Source organism: Puma concolor, chromosome B1, assembly GCF_028749965.1.
Source record: "Puma concolor isolate L17-30 chromosome B1, mPumCon1.1.hap2, whole genome shotgun sequence".
In the NCBI taxonomy this organism is placed as follows: domain Eukaryota; kingdom Metazoa; phylum Chordata; class Mammalia; order Carnivora; family Felidae; genus Puma; species Puma concolor.
The window spans coordinates 120698004-120712409 of NC_141670.1; the positions used below are offsets into that span (position 1 = coordinate 120698004).

The 14406-nt window shown below is 37.6% G+C and overlaps 1 protein-coding gene across 1 annotated transcript; it reads right to left on the minus strand.

The window, feature by feature from the left end:
- Positions 1-1293: 1293 nt before the first annotated feature.
- On the minus strand, positions 1294-14299 carry CISD2 (CDGSH iron sulfur domain 2). The gene is made up of 3 exons (XM_025922070.2): positions 14167-14299; positions 3367-3581; positions 1294-1788 (listed from the first exon to the last, which is right to left on the minus strand). The coding sequence occupies exons 1-3, from the start codon at positions 14267-14269 to the stop codon at positions 1699-1701; spliced, it is 408 nt and encodes a 135-aa protein (XP_025777855.1). The 5' UTR covers positions 14270-14299; the 3' UTR covers positions 1294-1698.
- Positions 14300-14406: the final 107 nt, after the last annotated feature.

Genomic DNA, 14406 nt, shown 5'->3' on the forward strand with positions numbered 1-14406 from the left:
CACAACTACATTTCTAACCCTAACTTTAAAACTCCTGCTTTTGGGGAGCCAGGATGGCTGAGTCAGTTGAGCGTCCGATTCTTGATTTCAGTTCAGTTCATGATCTCGCAGTTGCTGGGTTTGAGCCCCGCGTGGGGCTATGTGCTGATACCAAGAAGTCTGCTTAGAATTCTCCCTCCCTCTCCGCCCCTCTCCTGTTCTCTCTCTCTCGGTCTCTCTCTCAAAATAAATAAAAATAAAACTTAAAAAAAAAAGGTTTTAAAATTCCTGCTGTTGGTCACAGAGGCAAGATCACACAATAGAATCTACTGACGTTACAAGTAATAAATTACAAATCTAGGTACCAGACTTAGTGCAATGTCACGTACATACATGTGCTACCTATTAGCATATCTTTGTATATAAAAAAGACACAGTAAACTGACAGGACTGTAATAGACTGTAATAGACAGGACCTTTAATAGACTTAAGGATAGCTATTAATAGAAGAACTGTAATATACAATAAAACAAAATAGACTCTTAGGCTGAAAAATTACAAAAGTTTTAAAGATTCTTCAGTAAGTTTATTTTGCAAACTTTTTGTGTTTTATGTTTTATTGGCTTAGACTGTTTGAAGAGAAAAATGTATACCATTTTGAACACTGAAGTGTTTATCATTTTACTATGAATTCAGATATGCTTTATGTTTATTTCTTTTTTTAAAAAAAATTTTTTTTCAACGTTTATTTATTTTTGGGACAGAGAGAGACAGAGCATGAACGGGGGAGGGGCAGAGAGAGAGGGAGACACAGAATCGGAAACAGGCTCCAGGCTCTGAGCCATCAGCCCAGAGCCTGATGCGGGGCTCGAACTCACGGACCGCGAGATCGTGACCTGGCTGAAGTCGGACGCTTAACCCAGGCGCCCCGCTTTATGTTTATTTCTAACTGACCTTCAAATTGCAGCAGCTCATGAGTTTAGTATAAGTATTCTTGCCACCCCATCCCATCCTGTCATTGAGTCAAAGAGTTCAAGATACATATACAAAACACACACCTAAACAGACACAAACAAGACTTTTGTAAAGTAAACACATTTTTTATAATGTAAATAACTGTTCCTTTTTGGAACTTTCTTTATCCAGTTCAAGTCTTTTCTGAAACTGGGATATTCACACTTATTAGACACAATCTTTATAAAAGCAAAGCATTTATCTCTTTGAAAACTCAAGTAATTCTTGAGAGCAACATGTTTCTTACTGATCTAAAAAGAACAGAGTGTGGAAGGCCAAAGAGGAAAAATCACAGAAGAGGACTGGAAAACAATATATTTAATAGTGCACAGAGAAAATTTCTAACTGTAGATTCTATTGAAAATATTGATATTCAAAGGAATAGCTTTGGACACACTGCCAAAAACTTAGATTTTTCTCCATTAAAACCAAGAGTGTTGATTTATTTAGGAAAATAACATTAAGTCTTTGAAGTAAGAATGAAAGGGTTATACAATTTAATTTCTATATAAATGATTGTTTGAATATACAAAGTATCAAATATAAACAGTAGTGTAGCAAGAAAATAAATTGGTAGAAATAATTACTCAACCAATAGCAATAATTAAGACCACCATTTGAAAGATCTTCTATACACAAAGAATGAAAAAGTATTATTAGGAGATTTTACAGAACACAACTGAACTCAATCCTAATTCATTACTATTATACTTCTTTCTTCTTCAGTATTAGTGGACCCACATTATCTCCTGTTAACTCATTGTGTTTATTATGTGAACCATCACAGGCAGGAAACTAGAAAGGAAAAAGAATTACAAGTATTATTTTAAAAATGATTCAATAAGTAGAAATATTTGTGAAATGCTCTTATAAAGAAAGCACATTACTTTGAAAAACAAATCACCAGACAGCTTTCCTAAGTAATGTATATTCTACACCTAACCCAACTGCATTCCAATATCACAGCAAATCTAACAACTTTAAACAGTTAATTTATTATTTGATAAATATTTTAAATAAAAAGCTTTGGATTGGTTATTCCAAGAGTCAATAAAACAGGCTTAAAGGGGGATCAAAATAATCTCTTGTTTTCTGTGGAGCACCAAATTAGAGCTCAACTCTTCACTTATTTAAATTTGAAAAGAATGTACAGTTGACCCTTGAACAACACAGGTTAGAACTGTGTGGGTCTACTTAACTGTGGATTTTTTTCTTTTTTGATAAACACAGTATAGTACTGTAAATGAATTTTCTCTTCCTTATTGTTTTCTTACTAACATTTCTTCTCTAGCTTCATTGTAAGAATAAAGTATGTAATATATCTAACATGCAAGATAAATGTTGACTGTTTATGTCATTAGTAAGGCTTCTGGCCAACAGTAAGCTAATAAGTTTTGGGGGGAGTCAAAAGTTATACCCAGATTTGACTGTGCCGGTGGTTGGTGCCCCAACCTCCATGTTGTTCAAGGGCCAACTGTAATTTAAATTCAAAATACATTATTTCATGTTTTCTTACCATGAAACTCACACATATTGTAAAATTTTTGAAAAAATTTTAAAATGAATTTAAAAATATTCACTCATAAGTAATAATCAAGATTTTTATATAATTTTTCCTCTGCATTTACTATGTGTATTTCTTTTTTAAAAAACAAAATTGGGGTCATACCGTACTGTGCTTTTATTAATTACATCATGCTCTCCTGTCATTAAAATATTCTTTAAAAACATTACTTGTAATGGCTTCCTAATATCCCATAATTTGTATTATACCATTCTTTAATCACATTCCCATTATCGGACACCTAGATTATTTCCAAAACTTTGCTATTACAATAAATGTTGTGATGAACATTACTATGCTTAAAACTTCAAATAACCTATGATCAAAGTACTCGAAGAAAACAGATCTCACCAGCTACTTATAATTCTCATCACTCCATACTTGTTATTATTTCCACATTAAAAATCATCCATAATTATAGCTGCCATTTATTAGCTCATCTATATATAAGGCCCCGTACATAGCATCTACTAAATCCTAAAAAATGTCTGTGATATTGATATATTATCAGAAAACAAAAAAACAAAAACCTAAAACATCAGAGATTAAAGATTCAGTAACCTGCCCAACCGAAGTCATACTGTAAGGGGCAGAAATCAGTTTTGAAAACATCAGATTTCTATTCTTCCTTTTCTAATGTAGGTAAGTATCCACCATAAAATGCAAACTTTAATTTAGGAATATAAATTTTCAGTACTGAATACTGTGGAAAAATCTTTCATCTCACAGAACCTCAAAACTAAGGATTTAAAAAGCATAACAATTCTAACTGCACAAAGTTTCAGAGTACGTGCAAGCGGACATCTTACCGTCTTAGAACGCCAACACCTACAATAAGCTGCTTTAGTGAGACACAAATCTTCAATATTTATTTCATTCACCACTTTGGGATTTTCCTTTTGTATTTTAAGATTAATCAAGCTATCCTTCTGTTGTTTCTTCTTCGGGAGGAATGGACGAACTGCAAGGTAGCCAAGTAGTGCAAGTACACCAAGGAAAGGCAATAACCGAAGCCATTCTGAAACTAAACACGTACAGATTTAACAGTCTGCAGCACTCTTGTAATAGAACTCAAACAGCACGTGTCATGCTTAAGTTTATTCTTTACCTATTCTTCTCACATTACTTCTCACATTAATTTCTTACCTATAAGTCTATGAATAAATAACAAAGTCAAGCCACCTATATCTAAGACCACCACTCTGATTTGTGAGCTAACTGAAGAGTTGTGAAACTGGAACACAAAGTTTTGAGAAATGTATCTTATATCAAGTATCCTATTTCATTATCCCTGACCCTGCCCTCCAAGACAGTACTGAGTGCTCCACAAGGCATTTAATGAACACTTAGGTAATAAGAGGTATCTAACAATGAGAACACCAAGTATATTTGTGTTTATCTTTATTTTTATTTCAGGAATAACAATCATCATAATTACAAACAAAGTTCAATGTGTGATATATTTTATAGGTTTAGAAAACATTTCCACCATGTCTAAAATCATACAACAGAATACCCAAGAATATTTTTTTAATGTTTATTTATTTTTGAGAGGGAGAGACAAAGCGTGAGAGGTGGAGGAGAGAGAGGGAGACACAGAATCTGAAGCAGCTCTGAGCTCTGAGCTGTCAGCATAGAGCCTGATGTGGGGCTTGAACTCATGGACCACAAGATCATGACTTGCGCTGAAGTTGGATGCTCAACCAACTGAACATGAAGACAGAACATGTCTTCAATGCTTTAATTTACATTTTTGGTAAGACACAGTAATTCCTAAAGAAATGTTATCTAAAAGCTACTATTTTCGGGGCGCCTGGGTGGCGCAGTCGGTTAAGCGTCCGACTTCAGCCAGGTCACGATCTCGCGGTCCGTGAGTTCGAGCCCCGCGTCGGGCTCTGGGCTGATGGCTCAGAGCCTGGAGCCTGTTTCCGATTCTGTGTCTCCCTCTCTCTCTCCCCCTCCCCCGTTCATGCTCCGTCTCTCTGTGTCCCAAAAATAAATAAACGTTGAAAAAAAAAATTTTTTTTAAATAAATAAATAAAAGCTACTATTTTAAAGAACTAATTAAAATTTTCATACACTGAATGTTCTCATTATTAGATACCTCTTATTCCCTAAGTGTTCATTAAATGCCTTGTGGAGCACTCAGTACTTTCTTGGAGGGCAGGGTCAGGGAATATTAAGTAATATAAATAAAATGGTCCCTATGTCTATGAAGACAAACACATAAGGAAACCAAGATAAACATTTCAGCATGCACTCATCAAATGTTGGCTAGTGCCCTCCCTCTTCGGGGCTCTGTAGAGAATCCTTTCTGTTCTTAAATGTGATTATTTGACAATCTTCACTGAGTACTTACCTGATATCTTGCTCAGCACTACGTAAAAATTGCTTAGTCAAGAAAGAGAGAAAAACTAAAGATGTGCCAAGGCATGCTAATTAATGTTAGTAATAGACTATGCTAAGAGTACCACTGTATTATCTTATTTAACTCTGTTAAGCTGTGTTAGCTTAAAACAGCTGTATTTGGAGGGTACCACTATTATTCCCATTTTCATGTGAGTAAACTGCAGCTCCATAAGCAGGTTTAGTCCAGGACAACAAATCCAGTCTACTTCTCAATCATGATAAATAAAATCCAACAAATTTAAAATTTCATCTGTCCTTCTCTTGGTAAGACTATAATATAATTGTTCTTACACTTAACTATTAAAGAAAAAAATTTTAGGGGCGCCTGGGTGGCGCAGTCGGTTAAGCGTCCGACTTCAGCCAGGTCACGATCTCACGGTCCGTGAGTTCGAGCCCCGCGTCGGGCTCTGGGCTGATGGCTCAGAGCCTGGAGCCTGTTTCTGATTCTGTGTCTCCCTCTCTCTCTGCCCCTCCCCCGTTCATGCTCTGTCTCTCTCTGTCCCAAAAATAAATGTTGAAAAAAAAAAATTTAAAAAAAAAAAAAAAGAAAGAAAAAAATTTTAATTTTTAATGTTTATTTATTTATTGCAAGTACATGTGCAAGAGAAAGAGAGAGAGAGAGAGAGAGAGAGAGACAGAGAGAGAGAGGGAGAGGGAGAGGGAGAGAGGGAGGGAGAGAGACAGAGAAAATCCCAAGCAGGTTCCGCGCTGTTAGCACAGAGCCTGATGCAATGTGGGGCTTGATATCACCAACTGGGAGATCATCACCTGTGCAGAAATCAAGAGTTGGATGCTTAACTGACTGACCCATCCAGATGCCCCAAGATAATTTTAGATTATAATAAGAGCTATGAAGGAAACAAACAGAATGATAAAAGAAAGAAAAAGATTATCCTAAGGACCAAGCAGGATAGGTTGACTCCAACTTTCGGTAAGGAAGTCAGGAAGGAAAAAAAGATCTTTAAGTCAAGACCTAAAGACAAGAAGGTGGGGGGCTCAAAGACTTGAGAAAAAAACTTTCAAGGCACAAGAGTATATGTAAAAGAAGCTTCCAACTTCACAGGATTGTTGGGAGGAGCAAATGAAGTTGGAAACCACTGGAAAAACTACAGAACACTATGTGAAAGAAAGCTACTAATACCTTCTGCCCTGAAACTACAGTTATGTAAATATCTGTCTCCTCCCCAACTCCCTGTCCTCTAACAGAGACTTATATAAACCAAGACTTCAATTAATTTTAACTGAATTGAGTCTGTACTCCATTACACTGACATTTTTTTTTTTTTAATGTTTATTTATTTTTGAGACAGAGAGAGACAGAGCATGAACAGGGGAGGGTCAGAGAGAGAGGGAGACACAGAATCTGAAACAGGCTCCGGGCTCTGAGCTGTCAGCACAGAGCCCGACGCGGGGCTCGAACTCACGGACCGTGAGATCATGACCTGAGCCGAAGTCGGACGCTCAACCGACTGAGCCACCCAGGCGCCCCTAAGATAACTCCTACTAGGTATGCACTTGTTTGCCTTTATTCAAGGCCTATGAATGATAACAGTGTAAGGTGACAGATAAGAATTCTGTTTAAAATATTTAAGAAAAAAACTTTAAGCATCCTCAAGAAATATAAAACCTCATAGACAGATCAGGTGATAAGACAGGTGAAGATACAAAAATTACAAGACACAGTTCCTACCCCGAAGAAGCTTTTCACCTAGTATGGACTACAGATCTATAAGAAAAGAATTAAGTACTGTATGGTATGTGCAATTATAAATAAGCAATACAGAAGACATGATTAACTCTGCAGGGATGAGCAAAGGCTTTACATAGAGGCTGGCACCTAACCAGGTTTCTGAAAGATGAATAAGACTATAGGAGTCCACTATGCTGACCGCTCAGAGCCTGGAGCCTGCTTTGGATTCTGTGTCTCCGTCTTTCCCCCCTTTCCCACTTGCGTGCATTCTCTCTCTCTCAAAAATAAATAAACATCAAAGAAAAATTTTTTATAAAAGACTATAGGAGTCCATAGGCTTATGGGAGGGGGAGCTACCTTTCACACAGAAGAAACAGCATAAACAAAGGCACAGAGATACAATGTGCATGAAAAGTTGGGGGAAGTAAGCACAACAATATTGCTGGAATATGATGAAATAGGAGAGGGACTGTAGAAGTGGTCAGGTGCCAGATGATAAAAATCAATAGGTAGGTAATAATCTACCTTGTACATAAAAGGTAAACCACCGATATTGAGAATATCACTGCATATTAATATAACTGGAAAGCTGTTCATTTATGAAATCAGATGGAATTAAGGTATCAGATGGACGATGGACTAGTGGAGAGACAGAGGGAAGGGCAGAAAGGGATGTTAGTGGGAGGGCAAGAGGCAAGACAATCTGTTAGAATTCCACTGAAATAATTCCCCCCAAAATAATGCAAGTTTAAACTAAGGCAGTAGCCATTAAAGCAGAGGACAAATGGAACCCCCAAAACTGCCTGAACAGTGTACGTGTGCATGCATTTTTTGAGGAGACAGTCTGATGCTTTTACTGGGATCACAGAGCAGGTCTGTGATCAATCTTCACATACCTTGAAACTTAAGAACCACTAACTCAAGTAGTAAAATCAATAGGATTGGGTGAGTGATCAAGTATGGAGCATAAATGGAAGAAGTGAGGGTCCTTCATGATTCCCAGATTTCTGGTTTCATTATCTGGATGAATGGAGATACTGGTCTCTAATTCAAAAACAAAACAAAACAGAACATAACAAGGGCAGTTTTAAGCAGCAAGAGACCAGTGCAGTGTTGTAGAAGAAAGGGAAAAATATGAAGGAAAATATTCCTTAAAGAATATAAGGGAGAGACTAAAGGTCAACAGTTAACAGCAAAAAAATAGGAATACTGAAGGACTGCATAAGTCATAGCTTTCTTTGAAACAGTGAAATAGTCTAATGTGGAAGTTGCTCTTCAGAGCCTAAAAGATGCCATCTCTCGGGGCACCTGGGTGGCTCAGTTGGTTAAGCATCCAACTCTTGATTTCAGCTCAGGTCATGATCTCACAGTTTGTGGGATTGAGCCCCATGTCATGCTCTGCGCTGACAACATGGAGCCTGCCTGGGATTCTGTCTCCCTCTCTCTACCCCTACCTCTCTCTCTCTCTCTCTCTCTCTCAAAAATAAACATTAAAAAAAAAAAAAAAAAGATGCCAACTCTCTCTGCTCTGCCAGAAAGACAAGAAAGATAAAGAAAAGATATCACTGAGAGACCTACAGGGGAAGTGGTTTACTAAGGGATAGCTTTGTTTCATTTAGGGTAAGGAGGTGCATATATGAAAAATTATCAAGTAGACAAGCCAGGGAGCACCTGGGTGGCTCAGTCTGCTAAGTGTCAGACTCTGGCTCAGGTCACAATCTCACGGTTCATGAGTTCGAGCCCCACGTCGGGCTCTGTGCTGACAGCTCAGAGCCTGGAGCCTGCTTCAGATTCTGTGTCTCCCTCTCTCTCTGCCCCTCCCCTGCTTGTGCTCTGTCTCTCTCAAAAAAAAAAAAAAAAAAAAAAAAAAAAAGTTTTTTAATAAAAAAAGTAGACAAGCCAGGAATAGAAGATAACAGTGTGAGAGAAGATCAAGGGTTATGGGGTGGGGTAAGTATTTTTGGCTGTAATTAAATCAAGGACATGGCTGACCTCAACATTCAATCCACTAAAAATGTACCCAGTTAGGCAACATTTTGATTATTCATTTGAATGTAAAAGGCTTGAATTTCCTTAAATTTTTTCTTTTACTTCAAATTTTTCACTTCAGAAAGATTTTCTTCCTCTACCAGTGAATTTCTCCTATTTCCAATTTTTTTAAAATCACCTGTTTCTAAGTTAAAAACAAAAATTAGGGGTGCCTGGGTGGCTGAGTCGGTTAAGCATCTGACTTTGGCTCAGTTCATGATCTCGCCATCTGTGAGTTCAAGCCCCACGTCAGGCTCTGTACTAACAGCTCAGAGCCTAGAGCCTGCTTCAGATTCTGTGTCTCATTCTCTCTCTGTCCCTTGCCCGCTCATGTTCTGTCTCTGTCTCTCTCTCAAAAATAATTAATAAAACATTAAAAAAAAAACCACACTAATACTAAAATACCAAGCAGGATTCTAATATGCATTTTTCAATATTCTATTTCCCACTATTAAGACAAACAACAAATAGACTAAGAAGGTAGAGTAAAAGAACCAGTACCATCAGACAAACAAAACGTACACAGAAAAGAACATTTCAAAGCAACCTGAGTAGCAATTTTAACATAAATTTTTTTTAAGTTTAAATGCTGTTAAAAGAAGGTATAGTATCTCCTTAGAGAAACAGAATGTGGCTTAAGACAGGGCAGATTCAAGACAGGCTACAGGGGCTCCTGGGTGGCTCAGCTGGTTAAGCATCAGACTGTTGATTTCGGCTCAGGTCATGATCTTGCTGTCCTGAGACTGAACCCCATGTAGGGCTCCGCGCTGGGAATTGAGCCTGCTTAAGATTCTCTCTCTCCCTCTCTCTGTGCCCCTCCCCCACTTGCATACACTCTCTCTGAAAATAAACTTTAAAAAAAAAAAAAAGGCTACCTATTACACCCTATTCCTGACCAAGATATATAATCAAATACTATGATAAAAAACATTTGTAAAAGTACAATATAGATACACATGGCTCTCGATGAGGAATTATATTCTAAGAAACTAGGACAGAATTTTTTCCCTTTTCAAAATGTGGCATGTAATGATACTATAAAAATAATATTGGCAACTTGGCTGCTGATACTTTAATAACAGATTTTCTTGTGTACCGTTTATAGGTTAAGACACAGAAATGATTTCTATTTCTGGACTGTAAAAAGAGAAAAGTAAAATCTTTTCAATGGATGGTTTTACTATTACCACTTAAAACCTAATACAGACTGTTCAGGACCAAAATCCAATAGAATGAAATTAATGATCAATTTAAAAATCTTTTTTACATTCATTATTATGAATAGAACAGTGTCTCAGTGTCCAGAACATTTCCTGGACCAAGTCCTCAATAAATACCTGATGACCTGAGAAAATTTACACTGCAAGGTAGTTAGATGGCAGAAAATGTTTTAATGAGGCTGAAATTGTTCCCCACAAAGCCTAGTATAATCTTTAAATCTTTAATTACACTAACTTTTAAATATAGTTGGTCTAACTAGGAAGAGGGGAAAAAACTTTTGTAACTTATAGTAACTATGTAAATATCTTCCCAAATTCTCAAAAACAGTTTTCTAAAATTCTTTAATCTTTCAGAAATAACTTTTATTATTTACGTTATTATTAATAAATGCAACTTTCTAGTTTGAACTTTATTATTTCTTATACATTCCTACTGAGAAACCTCACCTTTGGTTCATTTCTTTAAAAAAAAAAAAAAAGAGATACATTTTACATACAAGAAAATAAACAGATCTCAGGTGTTTAGCTCTCAGTTGTGACAAATATACCCCAGCAGCCTCTACTGAAAATATGTAAAAACATGCAAAATCCTCCATCACCCAAGAAAGTATTCTTCTGCCCTTTGTAGTCTATCCTTCCACCACTGATGTCTATCACTAAAGCTTTTTCACTCAACTTAAAAGTTTTTGAGATTCATCCAGTGGAACAGTAATTCATTCCTTTTTATTGCTAACCAGTATTCCACTTTGAGTATACTATAATTTGTTTATCCACTCTCCTGTTGTCAGATATTCGGGTTGCTTCCAGTTTGGAACTATTATAAATAAGGCTACTATAAAACATGCTTGTAGAAGTGTTCTTGTGGATATAGGTTTTCAACTCTGTTCCACTTCTAAATTCTTTGTTCAAAAGTGGCCCTTTCTGGATAAACAGAACTAATGCTTTTGATGCTGTCAGCTCTGACATGTTTGTGTTACTCTGGAAAGAATATTATGATGGTCTTGGGAGTCATTGCCTTGTCTTTAGGAGCAAAACCATTATTTTTCAAAGAACCAAACAGGGTCAAGAAGGGCAAAGCTATATGTTCAAAGTTTCATAGCAAGCTTTTAAATCCAGAAGCAAACTGTTTCTGACTTTCGAATAGGAAGATTTTATTGTTGTTGTCATGCTTTAAAAGTTTACACAACAGGGAAAGTTTTTTTTAAAGGTCAAAGTATTGGAATAGACTATACTTCCAAGCAATATACAAACTTACTTTAAAAGCCTCTCTGTTTAAAATGTGGCCTAAATAAAAATAGATAAGTTGTTTCTGATAGATAAGGACTGTCTGTAAATAGTGTATGGTGATTAAGGATCTCCAAGTGTTTACTAAAAATGCAGAGTCATCATGAGACAGTCTATTGCTTTAAAAAACCACTAGATCTAAATAGGGAAGAAAAAACAGGCAAAAATAATATAAACTGTAACTTTGTTTGCTCTAGTTTTCACAGATAGAAAATGCAAACACTTTTGGTCTCCTCGACATTTTTTTTTTTTATTTTAATGTTTATTTATTTTTGAGAGAGAGAGAGTGTGAGTGGGGAGGGTCAGAGAGAGAGAGGGAGACACAGAATCCCAAGCAGGCTCCAGGCTCAGAGCTGTCAGCACAGAGCCCGATGTAGGGCTCGAACCCACCAATCGTGAGCTTATGACCTGAGCCGAAGTCCGACACTCAAGTGACTAAGCCACCAAGGCACCCCTGGTCTCCTAGACATTTTAACAATTGCTGAAAAGTTACCTTTCAGGTTTTTGACTCAACAGAAGTCTAAGTATGGATTCTGTAAGTAGCTCAATCAAGACAGATGTAATTAGCTACTAAAATCTACTCTGAAGGGGAGACTCAAAGCAGAAATTGGTCATTGGAAATTTTCTTCCATAGTGCTCCAAAACAGATTCTGCAACTATTATATTGTCACCATCCAGTATGAAACAGAATATCTCAATTTTTCATAGAGCAATTATTACAAACATGTTAATGTTTCCTAATAAACAATACAATGAGAACTAAAGTGTAGACACATTGTAATGGAACTTAAATATATGTTTTTAAGATACTTATCAGAGTTATCACTACTTCTGAGAATCAGTCCTCACTTTAAATATTTAACAGCTTTGAAGAAGTTACTATGTATTATTGATTTAAGGGGGAAAAGGTTTGAGTTTCCTTAATGCCTTTAATAGAAATTAAATATTTGTTGACAGTGGAAATCTTTAAGGCAAAAATAAAAACAAAGAAAACTTCTAAAATCTAGCCACTAAATAAAACATCATACTTTCTATCTGCTCCAACTATATTCTATTCACAAAAAAATTGAAACTAATATAAAACCAAATGTCACAAAATGATCATATTCTTTATTACTACTTTGGTGAATGCATTCAAGGGTATAATAAAAGGAGAAAAACTAACAATTGGTATAGGGCTATTTAACCACTGAATATTACAAATAAAATATATATACACGCAAACATTCCAAATTTCCAACTGCAGGGGAATGGTTAAGCCTACCATGATGTTACTCTAAAAGAAAACTATACAGTTGTTAGAAGATGAAGAACACGTTAAAATATATAAAGTTCTACAGTAAAAGCAATGATAAAGGGTTTTAAAAAGCCAAAATTGTATATAACTGACGAAAATCCATCAGAATAGGATAAAAGAAGACTTTGATGTTTATAAATACTTGATTTCACACATTTTTTCACTTTATGTTAGTTTTATGCGGCTTTCGATGTTTAGATATTTCTTCTTAATAACCGTTAATTATTCGGTTACTATACTTTCTATTTAATTACATGCTTTCAGGGGCACCTGGGTGCTTCAGTTGGTTAAGCAGTTAAGCATCCGACTTTGGCTCAGGTCATGATCTCACAGTTTGTGAGTTCAAGCCCCACATCTGGCTAAGGTCAGTGTGGATCCTGCTTCTGGTTCTCTTTCCCCTTCCCTCTCCCCCTTGAAATAAACCTAAAAAAAAAAAAAAAAAAAAAAAAAAATGCTTCCGATCAAACCGTAATTCAAACAATCTCTAGATTTGGAATGTCACCCAGTTCACCCCATCTAAATCTATTACTGGACTACCTCATTTTTTTAATACTATCCTTTTTTAGGGATAGTATTCTCTTAAAAAACAACCAAACAAAAACCTTCCCTGTATTAGGAGGTGAAATTCATCTCCCAATAATCTTCACTGATGTGGTCCTAGTTCTGTCTTTTGGTCTACACAGAATAAATGTTATTCTTCCACCAGTAAACCTTCAGCTACCATAAAACTCCAGACTGCTCCAGGCTAAACAACTCTATCTCAAAATTGTCTTCATGAATCATGTTTCATTCCCTGACATTGAAGACGTATGAGTTCAAAGTTTGCCGAATCAATATGGTTTTTGTTTTTTTCTCTCACCACCCTGATCAGTCTCAGTCTGGTTTACAAATATTCCACTTACAAAGTAACACTCCCAACAATGTCTCCCAAGTGTTGACTGCATTCTAGAAATTTTCGTCCTTTTGATGTGAAATCCTGAATTGTGGGTTCTTTTCTTGTACAGGAGGGATCTAAGTACAGAAAGTTATATATATTCATTAAATTTCACTTTCTAAAATCTGGTCCATCATACTAGCCTTTGAACCCCTTTTGGCTAACTGATCTTTCCTCAAGTTGCCTCCAGACCCATAGTAACGGAGTTGGCCTAAAATGCCCCGGGGTAGTTCAAGTCTTCCCTATGGGAATGGAGGCTACTCTCCAATTTTGTTACCAAATAAAACTGCCATACACATATTGCGTGCCTGTTTCTCTCCCACGCACACACAAGCTGTGGGTAAAACAGCGCCGAGAGCTGGAAATGCCTAATTCACAGCACCTTAGATAGCTAGGACTTTAAAATAAAAAGCACACTGCAGTGACCGATGGAGATGAAAAATATGGGCCCGCCACAAATTCAGCACCTCCTCTGCAAAACCCTGGCCCCCCGTCACAGAAGAACACGGCAGAGCCACCAGAACAAGGACGGAAGGACGGAAGCCCCCAAGAACCCACAGGAGGAATCACTCGCGCTCCACGGCGGCTGCGCCAGCGCTCGCCCCCGCCCTCTGCGCGCAGGGTCACGGGGTAACGGGCCACTCGCCAAGCCCCGCCCCGTCCCTTAGCCCGAGGATGTTTAGACCACCCCCGACTCCCACCTTGAGAAACTTGCAAGGACAGGGACTGACTGAAGGCGAGGGTTACCTGTGAGACGGGCGAACCCGGTAATGCTCTCGGGGAGAGGGAGCCGCTTTAGATAGGCGGGGAGCTGCACCTTCACGATACGGGCCACGCTCTCCAGCACCATCCTCGCGAGCAGCGTCCACTCCCCTCTGAGACCGCGCCGCTCTCCGGCCAAGCTGCCGCGCCTGCGCCGAGAGGAGAAGCGGCCGGCGGGCGTTGCGGCCTCGGTCCCGCGGCCTGCAGGAGGGGGCGGCGCTGGGG